The following is a 21,829-nucleotide window of genomic DNA, read 5'->3' as shown; positions in this document are numbered from 1 at the left end:
CGTCACTTAACGTTTGTCTTGGCTTGCCTGATAGCAATGTCAGTTTATACATAGCAGAAATCAAGGCACAATGGCCGCGTTTAAATTATTCAGTGCAATGTGAAATACTATCGCCGCAAAGAAAGGGAAGAGGGCCGGCATGAAGGGTTCAGTGACCGGGTCATAGGACCGGGAAACAAATAGAACTACATTTCTCAAAATTGAATTGCGCAAAGACCCAAATAAAAGAAAGAAAATAATTGGGAGAACACGCATAACCTATACGCTTTTAAAGGCATGGTACGACAGTGTCAGTGGCTTCCGTTTGCTGGATATACCTTAGCAGAAACTCGTTCGCGTCCATTCTCTTTAAAACTCACTCAGTAAACAGTAGTCTTTTATTTGTCCCGCTAGTATTCCACAAATGCTCAGTAGCATGCAGTCGCAAGACACCACATTATGTGACCGACCACCCGGCAGAGGTGCAAACGCGCCATGCATGGCATAGGGAGAGCGTGCCCACGTCTTATACCCCAGTCACACGGTCATTTTCAAAGACGATTGAGTTGATAGCCTTCGAGATTTTCAATTGCGATCGAACTCGAAGGAGTTTTGCCGCTGCTACACGGCAAAACTCGAAGGCCATTGAAACAGTTCTGGTGTTTGGCGCCAAACATTTATGGCGCCAGGGACGTTGTTTTCGGTTTTGCTTAAATAACTAAAATCTCTCTATAAATGCAAAATAAAATATAACTGTTACCTTTTTTTTTAGTAACTGCAGGTGTTTGGCTATTATTCAGACTTTTTTTTTTATGCGTTTGCATTCATACGACTGCTTTTCATTGTGTTTGTTTTTCTCGGCGGCACAGTAGTAGAGATTACATAAACAATACGCCTAAAAAAAGAGCGATGCTATTTTAAAGTTATTACGGGTATTAATATTTTACCTCGTAAATTAAAGATATAAAATAATAACGCTTGTTCACGTTTTTGTATCGTAAACGCGCTGCGCACGTGTGTGCGTGACGCTCATCGGGTCAACGCTAGCAACCTTGCGCGATGTTCGAAGGCCTTCGAGATCTCGATAGAGTTCTGAGCTGTTCCGTTGACTCGATAGACTATCGACTTAATGGCCATTGAAAACGCCCGCCCGTGTGGCAGCTTTCGAAGGCCTCCGAGGCGATAGGAAGACGGTTAGAGGGTCTCCGAAATAAATGCCCGTGTGACAGCGGTATTACTCGCGGGATCCGAGGGTCACGGAAGGCCGGATTCCGATCTCACTCTCAAAGACGAAGACGCAAGTTGGCAGCGCTCTCAGTCACGTCAGGTGATCTCGTGACGTCACACAAGCTGCCAGCCAATCAAGCATGCCATGCTACCTGCCAACTACCGCCATGCTACCTGCCAACTACCGCTCACGGTTTTTCGCTTAGTGGTTCAACGTCGACACCGCGCCAGATTTTGAAGAGAAAGGGGCCTCTAACGCTGTTGTCGCGTTAAAATCTTTCTTTCTCGACTTTCCAATCCGAAACTTTGTTTCAGTCGTGGGTGGGTTTTAAACAAACCTTGGCGTGAACTGTATTATACTGAATTAGAGTTTTTATTTTATTTTTAACCTACCCCGTTCTTTCTTCCTGTCGCTCACTTTTGATATTTTGACTACCTGTTCCGTTGCTACCCCTTTATTTCCGTCGCCCCAGTTCAGGCGCTTCAGTAATTGCTATAGCTGATCGTGGGGTTGGCAAAAACCTTTTTACTTCCTTTTATCATTTATTTTAAAATAAATCCATTCAATGCACAGCTACGTAAAGGTGTTTGCTACTTTCACACTCCATACTGTGAGCGAAGCTGGGAGCAGTGTTTGGCCAGGAAGAAAGACGCCTGCATTTCTCACAATCGGATGCATGGAGGTACTCTCCGACATCAAAACGCAATAAACAGGGATACGTTGTTTCACTTGCCTGACCATTTGCACCGCAGCGCTAACAAATGCGGTAACGTGGACCAACACACCTGTCTTTGTTCTATTTCTAACATTCCATGTCTCCACGCTGCGAAAGTGAAATTTCCCTTTTTTTTTTTTCGCATTCGTCAGGTCCTGCCCAGTTTGTCTGTGTAATTACAGGTAAGCTCGAGGAAAATTGCATGCTTCAGAAGGTTTTAAGCTCGCATTTTTCGGCACCCAGCCGAGATAAAAAAACAAAAACAAAAAAAAAAAAGTTTGTTTTGGTGTTCTTGTTTGTATTGACTGTGCAAAATGAGACGCCGATTTCAGCATATCTAGTTAATTTCTTTGAGTGTGTGTGTTTTTTTTAATCAGATTACGAAGCTACTCTATGTATTTATGACCAGCCAGCCAGCTTCACACCGTATCGCAAAAATCATCGCTTCCAAGAACAAGCGGCGGCACGCCTTTCATGTATCCGCGCTTGTTTTTAACGCAGCCGTCTCTGCGCGATGCTCGCTTTATTTTCATTTCTTTCCGCGCTCGTATCGTATACGTCCGTCATTTACGACGGCTTCCGTTGCCGCCTTGGTACGCGCCGCAAGGAGAAATCCGCTGTTCATTTTTCCCGGTCGGTCCCTGGGCATATATATAAAAATACCCCCCCCCCCCCCTTCTCCCCCACTCAGGCCTCTTCCTTATCTCTTTTTCGCCCTAATTGATCGTAAATCCGGGCAGCCAATAAAAACTGCGGCGAAGGGAAGAGAAGTAAAGTTGGAGGAGGCGGCGGGGGTGGGGATGGGGGCTTGGACGTGGAGCAAGTGTGGGTGGGTGGTGGGGAGGGCATCCGTCGCCATCTGCAAATACAAAGTAACAAACACTTAGATCGTGAGGGAAAACGACTGTTCGCAGTCCGCGCTCTAGCGGTAACGGTTCGAAGCGAGGACTACGCAGAGCAAAGGCTGGAAGGGAAATAGAGGGGTGGGCGGAGAAAATATATTGTCGCATCATCGTCTCTTAATTCTCGGATTTCGTCTTACTTTCTTGCCCTTCATATTTTTATTTCGCTGTGGTTTCAGTCGGTTCGTTCCTCTGTAGCTGTGCAGGCGTTCATGCGTACGTGTTCGTTTTTTTTTTTTTTGTTAAGAAAAGAGAGCGGAACTAAAAGAAGGAGCTCGCAGTGAAGCATTGAGCTGTCGGTAAGGGTCGAGAGATGTGCGAAGAAAAGAATAATTGAGCGGCACCGTTGCGCCGAACGAGCGTCCGAGCTGCGGAAAGACGTTGAGTGAGGGGGAAAGAGAGAGATTACGATCGTGTTCGTCCGCCGGGGCCGTTATAAGCAACATGCCATAAAAAAAAAGTAAACGTATATACAGCGAACGATAAGCCAACGGCAGCCGTGCTCTTGATGAGGTGTATATATGTGTATGCAGTGACACCGAAATGGGTCCCGTTAATGGTTCCGGGCGCGACGCGTATAGTTGCGTGCGTCGACCGACTGCCGTGTGCGAAAGGCACGATAGGCGACGACGAACGAGAATCGAAGCGACCGCGAGCTAATAAACGCGGAGGGACCGTACATATTGTCGTGTCTATATACATTTCGAGTCGCGGGGAATATAACTCGGCTGGAGCTGCGCATTCGAATCGGTCCAGTTCTTTACTCTCGCGTAGTATACCTCTTTTCGCTCAACCTGTCGCTTTAATGCGGCGGTACGCGTGCCCGTACCGGCGCCTTTATCGGCGGCCATTCGGAACGACCGTGTTGTGGTGCATATTTCGCCTTTCTGCAGTCACTGCATGGATGGGTCGGCCCTCCTTTCCGTCTGGCGCGAACGACATCCGACGATAGCGCGCTGAAACTCAACGCCTCATTTGCCTCCTGGGAGCTGCGCAGCCGTCGTCGCCTTCGCTGTCGCTTTCCGATCCTGCGCGGTGATTTTTTTTTTTTTTTTTTGCCGATATTGCGTCGTTCCGTTCCAAGAAGCTCCCACGGCCGCGAAGTATATCGACGACGACGACGATACGGCGCGCACAAAATAGCCGGAACGAATCATTTCCCCATCTGCGTGCTGCCGACAACGACGACGACGTGCGATGGAAATAGATGGTTGCTGCGGGGCCGCGTATTCTTTCTCTCTTACGACCCTTTTACGCATCCCCCCCCCCCCCCCTCTTTACCCTGTCGTCACGACTCGTATGCATGGGAGACGCATCCCCCCCCCCCCCCCCCCTTCCCCATACTTCTATATCGCCACATTTTACTGGGGCTTATGACTTCGGTTGCGTTTTATGCTCGCATATATGTTCCTCAGTTTGTGCGCCTTTATTTAGAGTTCTCATTTTTTTCTCGTTCTCGAACGACTTGAAATGCGTGCGTCGTTCGAAAGCGATTTAATGTCGCCGCAGTGTCTGGCGAGGCTCTCTTCCTTCCTCGCATAAGCTACGGAGAGAGTGGGAAAGAGAGAGCACGCTTCCGTTCTCTGCGCGGCGCCTCTTCGGCGCGCCATTCTAATTGCAGTCTCGAAAGGAACGGAGGGGAAAAAAGAAAGTAAAGTCATCATTTCTGTCTCCGAAGGCGCCCTCCTAATGCGCCTTCCCGCGTCTGCCGTTGAGCGAGGAACCGCCGTCGCCGCGGGTTTCATCTGTGGAATGCTCGCGCATTTGCGCGCTTCCTTTCTCTCCCCTTTTCGCCTTTTGTTTCTATTTTGGTCCCGAGTTGCGACAATAATGCACGGAGCACGTGCTGCGCTAACGTAGTCGGATAGAAAGTTAAGGGAACGCGAGAGGAGAGAGAGGAAGCCAAGGAAGAAGAGGCGTTGCCGCTATAGCCTGAGCGGGTGCTGCGAGCGTCGTAAAGGAATACGACCGCTTGTTCGTCGCATTAAAGTAGCGCCTTCGAGGAATGATGGGGAAAAAGGGAGAGAGAGAGAGAGAGAAACAGAGGAATTACACGAAGGAAGCGACATAGGGGGAAAAAGGAAAAAGAGAGTAAAGCCCAGAGCGCGAATGGAGCGGGGCTCTGGAGTCGGCGATCAGATTTATGGTTTTGTTTCGCATCCTGCCATTTAAATATCGGATATGATTCGCGCTATGTGTAAGTGGATTAATCGTGCTTGCGACTCTTCTCCGACCCTGGATTAATACATGAAATTTCGAGCTGAAATGCCGGATGTCTTGTTTCCTTTCTTTTTCTCAGATGTCTTTTCTCCTAAACTGGACATCGTATTGGCGTTCTTCGGCGGAGCAAATTTCTTTACTGTAAGGGGCCGTAGGTGTGGATTCTCTTTAGCGAGAGTTATCTCCTTATATGCTTTTTTTTTTGGTTAGCACGACCGACACGTCAGTGACACGCCGATCTTGCGCTGCTGTTCTAAAGCGTTGACCAGAGCTTCTGATGTCCGAGAGTCGATGCCAAAGTGTAATCATTCTCCAGTGATCAGTCACGATACGCCTCTCGATTCTTGGCCCATGAGAGAGAAAAAAAGTATTTAATAAAAGGAAATGAAATGCGGAGAGGTCGAGCTATGGTAAAATGACCCTGGCCTGCAGCTCCGCACTGGGGAGGGGGCAGAAGGAAAGTACTAAAGGAGTTAGAGTACGAATCGATGGTGACGATGTCATAGTACATGGAAGTTCCTTGCCGTGATCCAAGTTATTGAGAAGACTTCGCACATATAGTCGGCGACACATTCATATACCTCATTTTCCTCTGTATACAAATGTTCACATAGAACTCTCCATTCTCGACCCATATCCCCCTGTGTAGAAATGTACCATATTGAACACCGCAACACCGCGCGGTCAACAACAACGAAGAAGATGACGGCCTCGTTTCCCGTGGTACTTTGCGCACGAGGAGATGAAGATGAGAAAAAAGAGCGGTCGTCCTCTATGCCCGAGCGCCGCGTGCTGTGCTCCGTTCTTGTCCATACAAGGCTTGCGACAGGCAACTTGACATGCTCGCCAAGGCCCGAGAATCTCGATCCAGCGCATCCAGGGCCGGAGAGAGACGCGAAGCGATGACCTTCCGTGAGGCACCCATGTCCTACGACGGCGAAGGCAGTAGTACGAAGGTCGCGGTTCGCAAGGTGGTGCTCGAGCCGCCGAGAACCGAGGTCACGGTCGTGCCGGCGGCACCAGCGACTGCGGGGGCCGGGGACGCCAGCGGCGCGCCACCACCCACCGGTCTGCTTCTGGTGTCGGGCTCTCATCGCTGGGAGGGGCTCCGCTACCTGGTCTACTGGGGCCTCGTGTCGGGCGTTCTGGTGCTCGTCCTCGGCCTGGTGGGCTTCATCAGCCTGCCGGCCGTCCACTGGGCGCCCTGGGAGTGGAGCTTCGGTGGAGGCGGCGTTGCGTCCTCCGACAGCGGCAGTCGAGGCCCCGTGGCGCAGGTGGCTCACAAGGCGGCTCCTCGGAGGCTCAGGCTGCAGGAGGCGCCCAGGGTACAGCCTGCCGCTTGCGCTCACTGCCTAGTATAAGCGAGCATGGTCATTCGCCTTGCTGGAAATCGACTTCACTGACGGCGTTCTGAAAGCGGAGCGAACTCTGTTATGATTTAATTCGCTGAAACGCAGTGAGAAACCACAGGCGGGCTGCGGCCGCACTTCTCCATTAATCGTCCATATGCTATAGCGCTTTTCTTTCTTAGGGTGTCCAAGGTATAACGCCCGTCACTCAGCTTCGGTCACATTGTCACATTCCTGTTGAGGTCGCATCGTCCTGCTGTTACTGTTTGAAAGTAATTGGAAATGGGTGTCAGTGGGGAATGGGAGCGGAATACTCTGTCCGCTTGCAGGCTATTCGGCAGCATGTGGCATGCAGATGTACCGCCTGTCGAGGAGTCTCGGTACCAGATAGTTCTAGGTGCATAGCTTCAGATTTCTTGCTTGCTGCGTCGCCAATTTGCTTAGGTTTTGATGGACACCACTTCTAATTGGACATATATTGGTCATTTTCCGATACTCGCGTTCACATAACTGCGGCTTTGAGGCAACATGTCCACATTGGTTTGTTCGTCCTGCGCGATCCGTGGAGCGACACGTGATCATGCATCGCTGGCTCATGCTCGTATCGTTTGTATGCACTACACGAACCTGACCGCGAGCCGCTTGCACCGTCCTGCGCGCCAGGGCCCCGGCGGGGCGGAAGGCGGCTCAGCGGCGTGCTCGACGCCCGCGTGCGCCGAGCAGGCGTCGCGCGTCCAGGCCGAGCTGGAGTACTCGGTGGACCCGTGCGTGGACTTCTACCACTTCGTGTGCTCGCGCTGGATCCAGCGCCACGCGCGCGGCTCCGTCGACATGCTCCAGCTGGAGACCTACTCCGGCCGCGTGGCCGATCTGCTGGAGCGGCCCTCCGAGCAGGTGCCCGAGATGCAGCGCTTCTTCGCAAACTGCCTGCGGCCGCAGGAGAACCTCTTCTCTGAGATCCGAGCCACCTTCTTCTACCTGCTGGGATTCCAGGTAGAAATGCCGCCTTCTCCGGGCGTGGCTTGCCGCTACCTTCACGACTGTTTACCATTTCGGCTCGTCCTTATGTTTTGCTCTTCATGATATAGCTTCGCTGTTCCTGGGCTGACTATATCTCTTTGAAATTGTCAGTATTGGGACTTGTAGGGATGTAATAAACCCATTTTGCCCCGTGTCCACTGCGAAAGTCGCTCATTCATTTGCGGAGAAAACGTGGATATGATGTTGCTCGCGCTTATGAAGTATAGACTGCCCACACGTAAATATACAGAACGCGCTACCGACGGTGCGCCTGCGCCCGTGACGTGTGCACGTAGGACTGGCCGTACCTGAGCTCGGCCGCGGCGTTCCTGTCTCCGGACGACGTGTCCTCCAAGATCGGCGCCGTGTTCCGCGAGTTGGGCGTCGAGTCCCTGTTCCGCTTCACCGTGGCGCCGGACCCGGAGAAGCCGCGGCTACGCTACTGGGCGCTCGACGAACCTCGGCTGTTGTCGACCGATGCCGGCGGCGCCTGGATGGACGGGGCCTTTAAGGCAAGCCGCGATCTTCTCCACCCACATCGAGCGGCGAGCGAGGCTTTCGCTGTACGCACGACACAAAGAGCGTGCTCTTAATAGTGGTCAGGTCACTGTCCGTTCAGTTTGTGAGAGCAGTGCTATTTTATACGGTTCAGGAACCAGGTGCTTCTCGTGCATCTATGCGCCTTCTGCGCTCTTTCCGCTGTTCCCGGCCAGAATCTCACGAGAATCGAATAAGATGCTACCTAACTGGCGCGGCCGCGAATTGTTCTCGAGTAGCAAGTAAACTATATCTAATCAGGAAAAGTGAGGGACTTGTGCAATACGTTGTAATTCGAATGAAGTGAACATGTCTTTTGAAAGAGGCTCCGGAGTTCGGACATTGCACGGGGTGAGTCAGTTTATCCTCGCGATATCTCCACAGAAGACTCGTCATTCTGTATACTACTTGTTGTGGATATTTTTGCGGTTCTAAATTTTCAATGGAGCAGTTCTTTTATGTGCATTATTCAATTTGTGGCGCACACTGGTGCACATACGCTGGAATTAGCTCGGCACGTCACTCGCCCTTGTTAAGCTCGTGGGCGTGTTCCGCCAGCGCGCAGTACGAGCGGGCGCGACAAAAAACATGAACGCGTTTCTTCTCCCGTTGCTCGTGCGCGAAGGCACTGCTGGATTTCTACGGCAAGTTCTCGGACACGAACGTGTCGCGGCTGGAGTACGAATTGGCCAGCCTGATGGAGCGCCCCGAACTGGACCCGCTGGCGCTGACGCGCTGTAAGACGATGGCCCTGCTGGACCTGCCGACCATCGACTACCTGCGCTGGGAGCCCCTGCTACGCAGCGCCTTCGGCACCGACGACATCTTCCCGCAGGTCTCTGTCGCACATAGAACGCCGCGGATTGGTAGTGCTACGGCAGTCCGTTGATGTTTCAGTGGCAGATGGGCACACACATTATCTGGTAAACGGCAGCACTCGCATCGGCTTTATTAACGGTATACCGTTAAAGCTATACGGCGGATGCCTCTGGAAACTGGGCTCTTCCTTCGTACCTCGTTGTACGGAGTTTGCTCGTTCGAATTTTATGCCTGACCGCCGGTGCAATCTTTCTCTCGCACTAAGCTCCCTACAGCTTGTGTTCGAATCCTTACGACAGGGACACGTTGCCGCATGCGATAAGGCTTTCGGGGAGACTTTAGTCCGCTCTTGCCTCGAGCACACGTTGAGCTTCAGTCGTAAACATTTACGACTAGGAGCGGCGTGTTCCCGAACGAACACCCACAGCGCGCCGTCTGTCGTTACGGAAAGTAGCGTATGCCCCAAGACAAGTATAAGCTCTCTAAATGAAGGTTTACATTAACACGGAAGCTGTCTCAATACCTGTTTTTTTTTTTTTTTCAAGGTCTGTTTTGAATTGCGTGTCGCTTTTCATAAAAGCAGCTTTTGCGAGGCTTTGTTCCGCGTGATCCTCGAAATCGCCGCGAGCGAATTCCCAGCGGGATCGTTTGTTGCGGCCGTGGTCCCTGAGGGCCTACAGGCAAGCCGAGGCCCCATTTTCTAACGCGTTTCGTTTTACGAGTTTGTTCGGTGGGGATCCCAGGACCTGATCAAGCTCGCGTGTCCGGGCTACGTGCTGGGCCTGTTCAACCGCGGCTCGCTGCCGCGCGTCACCGACCTGCTTAACTACGTGCTGTTCCGCATCGTGGCCGTGCTGAGTCCGTTCATGGCGAACGCGACGCTGCGCGACGCCGTGTCTCGCGCGTACGCCGGTCCCGGTCCGGCCGCGGGTGGCCCGCCGTTGACGCCCCGGCAGTTGTGCGTGCGGCTTCTGGACCGGTTCGAGCCCGCGGTGCCCATGTACCTGGCGACCAACATGTCGCTCGCCCTGCTGGGAGCCGAGGGCGACGTCCAGGACTTGCTGGAAGGACACCTGCAGGCACGCACCTCGCTTTTTGCTACCGCGTGCTTCATCAGGGGCGAGAATGCACAACTGACACGGTTTGTTGGTCTCAGCGAGTTACGACAGCACTACACATGAAGGAATGTAGAACAGACAAGGCGATCTGAGCGCGATCCCACAACTGTGTAAGATCGTTACGAGATCGCGTTCTGTTCGTATTGTCTATTCTATGTTCGTTCGTGTTAGTAGTGTTGTCGTAGCGCGCTGAATCTAACAAGCAGAACCAACTGGCCCCTATGCTATAGCAGTGTTTCAGAAGTTTCGCCTTTGGGCATAAATGCCTTTTAGGGGCATCATATTCCATTCATATACTCTAAGCATGCAGTATTATAAACCGAACTGGTCTTATAGATTCACTGTGGCCTCCACTGTGTACTGCAGCGTCGTGACACTCGGCAAAGGCGATTAAAAATAAGCTGCGGGGTCCTTCGGTAAAGTATTTCGCGCGAAGGAATGTCCTGGGGTTTGGAGAAGGAAAAGAGCTGTTACGACTACGCGTCATGCACGTCTTTACGTACTTACGCTGGATCTTTATGAAGATGCGGCTAGTTACAGCTGGTGGCACTAGGAGACTACCATTACACTTGGACAGCGTCAAATAAGCGAAGTACGCTGTCCCTGCTCAGGTGGTCTTCGAGAAATACGTCGACGAGTTCTTCAAGTCGACGGGCGAGTTCCGCACGTCGGCGCTGCAGACTCTGCGCGACATGGCGTGGGACCTGGTGCGGCCGTCGGCCGTCGAGGACGAGTCCTTCCGGCGCCAGTACCTGGACGGCCTCTACACCAACATGCCCATGTCGCCGCTCGCCTACTTCTACTACTTCTGGCTCAAGAAGTCCGTCTCGCGCCAGCGCCGCGGCTTCGGCTCCGCCTCGACGTCGCCAGCCGACCAACTCTGGACCGGATGGTCCGGCGGCTTCCTGTCCGCGTTTCCTCGGCTCGCGCCGCCTTTCCGCCGCCTCGAGATCCCGCTGCCGGTCTTCAACATGGCGCTCGGCGACGACCCCTCGGTGCGGCACCTGCAGATTCCGCGCGTGGCGCCGCGCGTCTACGGCGCCCTGCTCCGCTTCCTCTACCACAGCGCGCTCAACGCCAACGGCAACAACTTGACCGAGGCGACCGAGGACGCGGCGGCCATGTTCCAGCGGGTCCGCGGCTGCGTCGAAGAACAGTACGCGCCGCTGAGGTCCTCGCCGACGACGGCGTCCTCGGAAGGAGGCGGCGGTTCCTCGACGTCGGTGCAGGACATGCTGGACGTGCTGGCCGTGGTGCCGGCGTTCGAGGCGTACCGCGCGTACCTGACCGCGGACTTTCGGCTGTTGACGGCGGCCGACCTGAACAGCCGCCAGCTGTTCTTCGTCTACTACGCGGCTTCCCACTGCGCCGACGAAGCTGTGGCGCCGCCCCGCGGTTGCAGCCCGGCCAGGTTGCGCGTCAACGGGCCGCTGCGCAACATGCCCGAGTTCGCGGACGCCTTCAAGTGTCCCGTGGGCTCGTTCATGAACCCGACCAAGGTGTGCGCCCTGTGAGCCCAGGGCGCGGTTGTTAGTGTGCGCCTTCGCTTGTGCGCACGCTCGTAATGTTTGTATTTTTGCGCGTTACACGTGCAGACTGGAGCACGTTATGCTTACTGCGTGCTCTCTGAACAAGTCTACGTGAAAATTGGTGCCGCGGGACGCCATGTGCAAGAAGAGTGCATGCTTGTGCCGCTTTTATCTTTTTTTATTCTAATGCTATGTGGGCAACTATTTTCGCTTATTATAACTGTTGTATTCTGCACACCACCCTTCTCGTGTTGATTCGCAGCCGGCTTTCCTGACTATAGCCGAGAAGCTGCTGTTCGTTCTGGGCAGTGGTCTGTTACGTATATATATTCGCCCGTGTTTGCGCAATTTGGTGACCCGTGTGGTCGATGCGAAACTTTCTGCGGCAAACGAGACTGCCCTTCATTTCTGTTGCTTTTTTTTTTTTTTCTATCGACGCGCCGTTCTCGTTTCCCCCTTCCGTAAACGACTGGGGCTTCCTTCCTCCATCGCAGCTCCGGAAATTGTTTCTGGGCCACGTTCCGGACCGCGAGAATCCAGCTAAGTGAAATGCGCTATCCGCCCCGCGAATGTGTTTGCGAAGCGGCGCGATTTTGTCTTGTTTGCTTCGCAGCCTCTGCGACAATTTTATTTTAGTAAGAATCGGGTCACAGCTAGCATCTCAAGCCTGGAGATAGTCTTGTGCGTATACTCACTTTAACCACCAGCTGTTGATAAATCACTACTTGACCGAATGATTCATCGTGTGCTGTTTGACTTTGGTGTCCTGCTAATACTGTGCCTTAATTTTCAGAATAAAGTTGTTGCTATTGGAAAGCTGCCGATTGAAGGTGGTGCTTGCGTGGTGTATTCGTCGCCGTTGCCAGCGGCGGCCATCTCCGGGCCAACACCTTACCTGTTTCACTTTACAAAGTGACTGTCCTGCAATGGCGGTGATCCCGCGTTCGACTTCAGAACGAGACGAATTCTTCAACCATGAAATTTCTTGAGAAGCTGTGCAGCTTTCCCTTAATCGTAGCCATATGGCTGTACTTGGGTAGATGCTAATGAGTAATAACTCTCTTATTCAAAACCTTACACTCCACTTGGGGAATTCCCTTGAACGCACGTACGACACCCATCGGGGAGCATTTTTGACCGGGATAAGAAAAGCTTGAAACTGTAGGCAGGGCGCGAAGTGGTGAGTGCTAATCTAAGTGCCTTTCCAACGTCTCTCGTTCTCTGGCACACCCAGATATGCATGTTGAGAGAGGAAAGTGGGATGACCATTCTTGGTCGTCGATATATGCGTTGCTTTGTAAACTATACAGAAATTTTGTTTTACCTACATGCGGTGTAAAAGTTTTAAGCGCTGTTTTGGTACCCCAAATTTGTGCATCGTCAATGAGGGACGCCGTGGTGAGAGGCTCCCGATTAGGTTCTGTGACCTGGGGTTGCCTAGCGTACATTTCGATGCTATAGTACGACCTTGGGTCCAGCAATTGAGCATTGTAGTCACTAGTGATCGATCCGCCGCGGTGCATACAGCTTGAAGCTTCCTATAATCAGCCGCACCATTATACACTAGCCGCAGGGCAAAAACATCTCTATATCCCTCCAGTTAAATGAAATGCTATAAACGCACCTTTAAAAGGTGGGCAATTAGATTGGGGAAAAGCGGGGCTGCGGTGCACATGCTCAGACCGTAAACGCGAATATACGTTGCCTTCTCTAGCGGGATAGGGTCAGGCAATGTATACAGTGGCGCCAACGTTGGCGGTATCCGAGCCGGACCTCTTGCCTCGGGAATAATTCGTCGTTGCCACTTCACCGCGTCTCGTATTCGCGACAGTTGATAGGGGCACAACGCTTTTTCTTTCACGATGTAGTTAGCGCCAAAAACGAGGACCAGAGCGAGAAAACGACACAACACGAGCGCTATTTCGCAAGTAAAACTGTAATGGAAAACACATGATATATATCCATCTCGTGAAAGTAAAACAAAAGAAGCATACATGGTAACATCAAGAAAAGCGTAGGGCTAGATACATCTGGGGGGGATGCTGAGTAACATAATATATGGTGCTACAGCAGCACCCCCACCTGTGTTTTGTGCCCTCTATACGCTCTTTTTGATGTTACCATGTATGCTTCTTTCGTACTTCCCCACTTCCTTTTTTTTTCTCCTGTAAAGTTGTACTTGGCCTGAATAGGTGCTATTTGTTACGGCTGTGTTCTTGGATGACGTAAAAGCGTAACTGAAATTAAATTTCAAATACTTTCAGTTCGGATTTCCAGTTTTCAGCCGAAATGGCGCTTCGAGCAACTAGCTTAATGCAAACGCGGCCGCGGACCCCGCTAAATTGTAAACTTCTCACTAGTGCGCAAAGCGAATAGAGGGCTGTAATTCTGGTCATACCAGTGACTTTAGGTTCCGTGATTTTAAATCTCTTTGTCTAATACAGTGTAGTGCAATATGGTGTGTGCGCTATGCTATATAGTATTGAAATTAATGGAGGGTCACGGATAAATTTCGAGCACTTGATGTTTTATTGTGGATTCACACGACTGACCATTGACCCCTGGTTGAGGCGTCACGTGATGACATGCTTGTGGTCGGTGAATTTCTCACCTAGCCCACCATGTTTGCGAACGTAACACGAGCAACTACTCTGTGCATGCCTGGGCCCATATTGCAAGTTTGCGTCATTATCAAAAGTGTCGCTACTCCACGACCTCACGTCATCCGATTGGTGGAGATACCGGAACCGGATGTCAGTTTTGTTTCCCACTGCATCCGGTTCCGGCGTTTCCACCAATCAGATGACTGGAGGTCAGGGAGATAGCGACACTTTCGGTAACGACGCTAACTCGGAATACTGAACCTGATCTCGTATCGCCACCTTCGAAGGCTAAGGAAAGAGCAGATTAGACGTGCGTGCTGCATTCCTCCATGATCGAGTCAGGCGCGGACCTCACAGAACGAAAGTGGGAAGAGTCACGTGACGCCTTGTCCCCGGGCAAACGATCCGTCGTGTGAATATTTTATTTTTGTTTGTTTGTTTAACATGCACTGACCTCGTGCCGCATAAGGCTGTTTTCTCTTCGCGCCTTAATCACAATGCGGCCACTGCCGCGATCTCGTGCTCGGCTGCAGACAGCCTTATCTAATCTGCTTTATTGCGGTGGATCTTTTCCGCCTAGCAAACCCTTTCAGCTGCACATGAAAATTGTCCTGCTTTGCGCGGGCATTTTTTCCCTTCACACGTGAAATGAAGTAAAGGTCATCAACGACTCGGATATCCAATCCCGAGCTGTGGCGCGTGGTCCTAGCTGTGTCGTCGGACTTACGGGCGTTACGGAAACTCTAGAGAGAATACAAATTATTCATAAGCAAGGAATATGTACAAAGTACTAACTGCGACTTGCAATGAAGAAACTTTCTATCAACCCCGCGGGCCCTGTCCGCGACTACTCCCACTATGCTCCAGACAGATCGACGCCTGAAAGTAGTGCGGTGGTGAATAAATAGGGAAATATCCCCCACTGTATTGACTAATAAAAGTAAAGAAGATGAACTAGAGCTTCCCCTGACATCAGTTTGGAGCTTTCCAATTGGTCAAAATTGATATCAGGGTTTCTCACTCTCCTTCGTGCAGTTATCCTCCGACTGCATAACATCTCGTCACGCGTGCAGAAAAAGGAACCTTCGAAACAGAGCGGATGTCAGCTGTCAATACAAAAACATTTGACATCTCCACCGGGCTCCACGGCCAATGCGGTCGTCAGTTCCTATAATGCCTGTGCCGCTCACTGTAAACACGGTAGAATAACGCCGTACATCGCCGTAGAGAGAAAACTAAGGTCTAGCTTTCTTCCTAACTCGGGAACAATCCCACAATAAATAATGAGACACATATGAAAAATAAAAAAAAAAAGGAAACGACACGTCGATCCTTACAGATGTCGTCTCTCACTGGCTTGGAAGGCACGCAATGTGAGCTTGCAATGCGACGCACGTCCAATCTTTTCTTTTTTTCTTCTTTCACTCCTCTTGGTGCTTTCTTGGCTGCGCGCCGAAGTGATGGCTGCCACATTGATACCAGTCGACAGGCTTGTTCCGTCTCAGCTTGGTTTTCATGCATTCTTCCTTTAATCCTTTAATACCCAATTATGGTTGATTATGTTTGTTATTGATGCATTTCAAACTTTCAGCGCACTGCAACCGTGAGGCACCCATAGGCCGCGGGAAAAGGGAAAATCTGCACTGATGTTAAACGGACGCTTGAGTTAACCCGAAGTCTATTATCATAGGATTGTGGGCCTTCATCACTGCACACTTTCAAACTAAACCCGACGCACCAGACCGTACTGTTAATTCCAATAGAGCCCTAGTTCAGTTTTTTCTTCTTACGCCTTCCATCCTCTTGTTGCATACAGTACCTTTATTTCTCCCGAAGCAATTGTTCTTATGCTTCACAGAAATCAAACCGGCGACAAAACCAGTCAGGACGGCGTGCAAGGCTCATTTCTTCAGCTCATGGTTATTTGGGTCTTTCGACACAGATCATCGGAGTTATCACAGCCGTCATCTCGGCCAACAGCGTGCGCAACCTTTCTTTTTTTCTTCGCTGCCAAGAAATTCGCAGTCGTGCCCGTGCTCACGCCGTATAAGACAACAGCATTCACGAATGCGTGCGAGCTGCGCCATCTTGTGTTTCCATGCGCACGCACACCAGTGAGGAGCAGCTGTTACCGCCCCTTTCTTTTTCCTTATTCTTTTTTCGGCAGCTCCCACAGACGTCCACAAATTCTTTCTCTGGGCCCTCTGCTTCGTCTACAACTTCGTCTTTCTTCTCGAAGATTTACCTGGATGACAGCCTATACCCTCCTAATGTAGCGTGCATATATCGAGGTCATGTGTGCGGCGTGGTCTATAAACTCTTTAATTGTTCTTCAGTGTCATTCAGTTGAGCTTGGACCTGGAATTATACCGTGCTTTATTATTATCCACGCGATGTGTCCGTCCGCAGACGCATTTTGGTCCGTCCGTCGGACGGACCAAAATGTACAGGCAGAGGAAGGCGGAAATGCAGTGGCGTTTTCTTGCATTCCTGCATCAAAAGCAGCGTTCGGTCCTTACATGTCACATCTTGTCAATATCAAGTCTGTACTTGCCTTATATTCAAATGTAACCTCGCAAAATCCGCGATTCGCTCTTCTCTGCTATGCAGTGAACGCCTACAGTTCCCCGGCGGCTTAACATTCTGCAAATCGTGTAGCTGTAACTTTACCCACACATCTTACATGCGCGCAGCTAGAGAGAAATTGCGTAAGCGTTGTTTGAATAAACCTACCTTCCCTTTGTTTCCGCAGGGCCTGTTCCTTCGCCTCTCCGCCCGTCTCCGGGCCGGCGTCCCGCCACCAGGGTGAGCCGACCTGACCGGCACAGGCGGCGCCATGGGTCACGTAATCGTGACGTCGCGTACGCTACTGTGGACATTACTGACGGTGGCGACCGCGCTGTCCATGCTGGCGGCCGTCGTCACGCCCACCTGGCTGGTCGGAGCGCCCAAGCGGCCGCTCATCCGCGGCAAGCTGTCCGGAGCCACGATGCGACCGCCACAGTTCTACCGGCCTTCCATAGGTACGTCTGCGCTTTCGCCGAGTTTTGGTAAGACATTTAAAATAAAGAATGTTTGAGTTCATCAGAGAGAAAAAAAAAATATGTATTGGGAAGGCTTGGAAGAGCGCGTAATGATGGTTTGGCGAGCGACGAAGGATTATCCGAAGAAATCTCGACCAAGCTTTCACCGTCGTTGAGCAGAACCATGTGCTTAAGCGTAGGTCTTCGGTTTTGGTTGCATAGTATCAAGCGAACAGCTTAGTTTAAATAAAATTTCCAAAAGGACAGGCTGTATACTCTGCTGCAAAACTTGCTATGGAAATTTGGCTTATAAATAAGCACATCATTCCGCTTTCACTGTCGGCAGCGGCTACAGTTATGGGTGTGTGATGACTATCATGCAGGGTTTACAGTGTCGGCGCTGAGCTTGACAGAAACCATTGTGACGTCACAACACCGTTACCTTGCGCTCCACCTGGTAGAATGAGGCAGTGAGAAGAGACTGACTAAAGAAAAAAAAAGTCAGATGTCAGATTGACTACTTAGTCGGATACCTAGATGTACGGTACGTCAAGGTCATCAGTCACGTGCGTATGCGTGACGTCACGCCACCCGCAGCCGCCGTAATTGGGGCGAATGTAGACATTCAACTTTTTGCGAAAACGATCGTTATTTTGGTCGCATTTACATGCTCTGAGTTTAGAGCGGCGTCGTGTTTTAAAATAGGTAGCCGTCTCGATAGTAATGGTTTGACGGAAGGGAATGATGATGCAACAATGGAAGAGCTCCCATGTTGCACATGCCGCTAGCGCTGCCGAAAGCGTAGTTTGTTGTTTATAGACAGTTTTAATCACGAAATTAACGCGTCATGCATAGTGATGCTCGCCTGCGCATATTGTCGCAGCAGGCCCTTGATATGCACACATTATAAAGCGATGGCGTCAAAGGCGCCGTTCTTCAGAAGATCCGGCGTTGTCGGCGTTGTGAGCGAAAAATCATGGGCGTGGCGTTACGTGGTCGTTAGCAAGTGCCATGAACGCTTACTGATTGGTCGGCAGGCTGTGCGACGCCACAGGGCAACGTGACATGGCAGTAGTTACCATCTCGGGCTTTTAGATTCAAATAGGTGATATGAAAATCGAACTTTCCAATACCCTTGAGCGATGAAGAAGGCATGTTACTCTTAAGCCACGCAGGAACGCCCTCACTGCTTAGTTAAAGCGAGGCTTTGCAGATATCTGTGTCGGATGGCATTTCAGATAAAACTGGGCAGTTTACCGCTGCAAGCTAATGAATGTGTGCAAGACAATAGACACACAAATTAAATGATTACATATTAAGCGAGGGGCGAAGTGGACGTATACAAGCAAGGATCCGCATCGGAAGCCGCTGGCGGGAGCCTTTAACGATATTGCGTCATGATTTATTATTATTACTTTTTTTACCCCAATCGTAAGTGATAGGAATCGCAACTTTGCATACTAGCCGCATAGCAGAAATACGTGCTAGGGCACTGTGACGCAGCTTGTTGCAAGTTGCATAATTTTACTTTAGCCAATCGCTGCATTAACTGTCGATACGTCGAGCAGTTACGCTGAGCTAATTTATGGCAGTAAAAAAATGCTGTGTACTTCCGACTCGCAAGTTTTCGTTTCTAAGCTCTACTTGTGTCTGCCTGTAAAGCGTGCAGGCAGACTATATATGCAGTGAAGCCAGCTTTAGGAAATTTACTTCTACTTGTGTCTGCCTGTAAAGCGTGCTTCACCTCAGGCAAACTATATATGCAGTGAAGCCAGCTTTAGGAAATTTACTTGATAGAAGCTTGGAGTTCATTGGTCTTCATATCACCATAAGCATCTTCATCGTTTATTATTATTATTATTATTATTATTATTATTATTATTATTATTATTATTATTGTTGTTGTTGTTGTTTATGTTGTTTTCGGAAATAATTTAACGCAAACGCTAAAGGTCTTGTAGCTTGGGATGCAGCACATTGGCCACCACTGTCCCGCCCGAAGAACGGTTCGTGCATTTTAAATTTTATTTCTGGGTACTTGTACATAACATAGTATCCCGAAGGAAACGGAAGGGTCTGAGTTTGCAGGCCGCCTCTTGCGTGTGGGGTGCAGTACAGAGGCTCGGAATCCGAGTGCGACATACATTCAAACTTGAGAGGAATAGGCGCTAGTCTGACATGAACTCCGTTCCCTTGAACTGAAATATGTTGAAAATTTTCGCCAAATCCCTCGATTGATGCCGTGCGACAGTGTTTTGACATCGACCGTGCTTCACCTCAGGCAGACTATATATGCAGTGAAGCCAGCTTTAGGAAATTTACTTCTACTTGTGTCTGCCTGTAAAGCGTGCTTCACCTCAGGCAAACTATATATGCAGTGAAGCCAGCTTTAGGAAATTTACTTGATAGAAGCTTGGAGTTCATTGGTCTTCATATCACCATAAGCATCTTCATCGTTTATTATTATTATTATTGTTGTTGTTGTTTATGTTGTTTTCGGAAATAATTTAACGCGAACGCTAAAGGTCTTGTAGCTTGGGATGCAGCACATTGGCCACCACTGTCCCGCCCGAAGAACGGTTCGTGCATTTTAAATTTTATTTCTGGGTACTTGTGCATAACATAGTATCCCGAAGGAAACGGAAGGGTCTGAGTTTACAGGCCGCCTCTTGCGTGTGGGGTGCAGTACAGAGGCTCGGAATCCGAGTGCGACATACATTCAAACTTGAGAGGAATAGGCGCTAGTCTGACATGAACTCCGTTCCCTTGAACTGAAATATGTCGAAAATTTTCGCCAAATCCCTCGATTGATGCCGTGCGACATTGTTTTGACATCGACGTTCGCTGCAACGGGCATGGGCTTGAGATGCGCTTTTCTGCCGCTGGCATACGGAATCTTGGTTCGACATGGCATTCTTGTATACCGGCCATATCTTTTGTGAAGAAACATGGACTAAAGCGTTCTTTTATTACTTTCTTTGTCTTGCAAAGCGGTATAAAAGCTACTCGCGTTTGTACACACTCGTAGTGTGTCGAAACACCAGTGAACCCTGGCAAGCGCTGAGGATGACGTGATTTTAGGGATGAAGCAGTACATTGTTAACGGTTTATTTGTTTTGTTCATTTGTTCATTCGTTTGCTTGTTTGTCTGTAGTTGACTCACCTGGACGTCTCTGCGATTAATCGGATTTATTTCCTTGGAAATGCGAGGCAGTCTTAATGGGTCTATACTCGGTGACACTTTTTCTTGGCAATGGGCTCAAAGGTAGGGAGGCGAGGCGCGTCTTTAAACGTGTCACTCCGCTATGTAGCTCGACCATGAGGCTTTCGGTTTGCATAGACATTGTAGATCATTTCCATTGTTTGTTTCGGCAGCCAGCGTCTCTTGAAGTTGACTCAAATCTCCTCCGATGGAAACGCTTCCAACCCTTGCGGAGTGGATGAACCAGAACAACCAGAACGACCCGAACAGGCGGCTATCATCATCTTGTTTGTAAAGTCGGGGCGTCTCAAAAACCCGCGACATACATCAGACGAGAAAATCCGGTCGAACCAAGAAAAGTGTTTTAGGAATAACAGCATATTTTGGAAAATCGGTTCCATGATAAAAAATATGCAGTAAATAATAGTGCTATGATTTCAATTCATTTTTGCAGGAATTGCTTCTGTAACTAGGGACTATATTCAGCTGCATAGGAAGATGATGCATTTTTGCTTCATAGCTTTGGCTCCATTGCCAAGAAAAAGTGTCCCCGAGTATAGTGCACCAAAGAGCGGCAGGCTACAGTGGAGGTGCGCAGCCAACATTTTTACTTAATTCACGCTAAGCTGACTTTTTAGTTGTGACCAATAGTTTGTCTTTTGCATTTAGCACCTTTGCAATCTGTATGAGCATCTGCACCGTAATGTGGCCGCCGCATGCTGAGTGAAATAGTGTCGCAGCCGCTGAACCTCCGCGGCGAGTGACAGAGTCCGCGTTCGCTTCTCGTGTTTCTGGTTCATGTGAGTGTACAGAATATGTCCTAACGATCATCAACTAAACCTTCTAGAAAAAAAACGTGCAATTAGTTAAACGTGCAAAAACGTGAAGCTATGGAAACGGCTGGCTTCATTGTGCTTTTATCTGTTCGCTTGATATGTTTGTAATTTCAGCAGTGCATGCGACTGAAACAACTCTGCCGTCGTTATAGTGTGACGTCACGCAACACTTCTTGAGTGCGTAATAAGTGAAACATGTAACATAAAAATAATATAGTACATCAATATATACATATATATATATATATATATATATATATATATATATATATATATATATATATATACATGTGTGTGTGTGTGTGTGTGCGCGCGTGCATGCATATGTGTGATAATAAAATGCACTGTTTGATTCGTTCGAAAAATCAGGTACAAGGATATTCAATGCTCGTATGTTCGCTCACCTCTACCTATGCGAATTCACACTTAGTTGCACACGCTTTTACTTTCCTTTAGACTCTGATCTGTTCATGACCTTTTTTGTTTTGTTTTCGCCTTGATTTTGATGACTTCCACGGATACATTTTCTTTTCTGCGAGTGTGCGTGACTGGCTCAAAAAGAAAAGAAATGGGCAAAAGGTTTTGATTGTTATATTGCGTACGTTGGTCTGTGTTGCACCTCTGTTTATATGAAAGTAGCTAACCCGTTGTGGTCGCCGCATACTGGGCGTCGTCCTAGACTGCCGCTCGCCAGACCCGCGTAGTTCCTGTGTTCCCGCCGTGTGAGCCTCGGCTGGGATCCCAGTCAT

The 21,829-nt window shown here is 49.8% G+C and overlaps 4 protein-coding genes across 4 annotated transcripts in view; all 4 read left to right on the top strand.

The window, feature by feature from the left end:
- The window catches only part of LOC146186418 (LHFPL tetraspan subfamily member 2a protein), an 80,682-nt gene that overhangs the window by 51,100 nt on the left and 7,753 nt on the right, over window positions 1-21,829 (top strand). Inside the window, exon 2 of the mRNA XM_084607182.1 lies at window positions 16,772-17,042. Coding sequence (XP_084463308.1) covers window positions 16,856-17,042 — 187 coding nt within the window. The 5' untranslated portion in view covers window positions 16,772-16,855. The remainder of the gene's footprint in view (window positions 1-16,771; window positions 17,043-21,829) is intronic.
- Window positions 5,947-8,147, top strand: LOC146186421 (uncharacterized). Its single transcript, XM_084608045.1, has 4 exons — window positions 5,947-6,369; window positions 7,057-7,386; window positions 7,710-7,925; window positions 8,127-8,147. Exons 1-4 carry the CDS (start codon window positions 5,947-5,949, stop codon window positions 8,145-8,147), a joined length of 990 nt encoding a protein of 329 aa, XP_084464171.1.
- LOC146186420 (uncharacterized) lies at window positions 8,633-9,950 on the top strand. The gene is made up of 2 exons (XM_084608044.1): window positions 8,633-8,785; window positions 9,513-9,950. Exons 1-2 carry the CDS (start codon window positions 8,648-8,650, stop codon window positions 9,948-9,950), a joined length of 576 nt encoding a protein of 191 aa, XP_084464170.1. The 5' UTR covers window positions 8,633-8,647.
- LOC146186419 (neprilysin-like) lies at window positions 10,502-12,220 on the top strand. The gene has a single exon (XM_084605681.1). The coding sequence runs from the start codon at window positions 10,580-10,582 to the stop codon at window positions 11,399-11,401; it is 822 nt and encodes a 273-aa protein (XP_084461807.1). The 5' UTR covers window positions 10,502-10,579; the 3' UTR covers window positions 11,402-12,220.

The sequence above is a fragment of the Amblyomma maculatum genome, chromosome 6 (assembly GCF_055883805.1).
Source record: "Amblyomma maculatum isolate TAMU_Amacu chromosome 6, ASM5588380v1, whole genome shotgun sequence".
Lineage (NCBI taxonomy): Eukaryota > Metazoa > Arthropoda > Arachnida > Ixodida > Ixodidae > Amblyomma > Amblyomma maculatum.
Note: the sequence above shows the minus strand (reverse complement) of the source record. Positions and strands in the feature narration are given on the sequence as shown.

Coding starts and splice junctions, on each gene's coding strand:
- LOC146186419 (XM_084605681.1), top strand. CDS start 10,580: ATGGCGTGGGACCTGGTGCGGCCGTCGGCCGTCGAGGACGAGTCCTTC.
- LOC146186421 (XM_084608045.1), top strand. CDS start 5,947: ATGACCTTCCGTGAGGCACCCATGTCCTACGACGGCGAAGGCAGTAGT. Junction 6,370..7,056: donor GGCTGCAGGAGGCGCCCAGG/GTACAGCCTGCC, acceptor CCTGCGCGCCAG/GGCCCCGGCGGGGCGGAAGG. Junction 7,387..7,709: donor TCTACCTGCTGGGATTCCAG/GTAGAAATGCCG, acceptor GTGTGCACGTAG/GACTGGCCGTACCTGAGCTC.
- LOC146186420 (XM_084608044.1), top strand. CDS start 8,648: ATGGAGCGCCCCGAACTGGACCCGCTGGCGCTGACGCGCTGTAAGACG. Junction 8,786..9,512: donor CCGACGACATCTTCCCGCAG/GTCTCTGTCGCA, acceptor TGGGGATCCCAG/GACCTGATCAAGCTCGCGTG.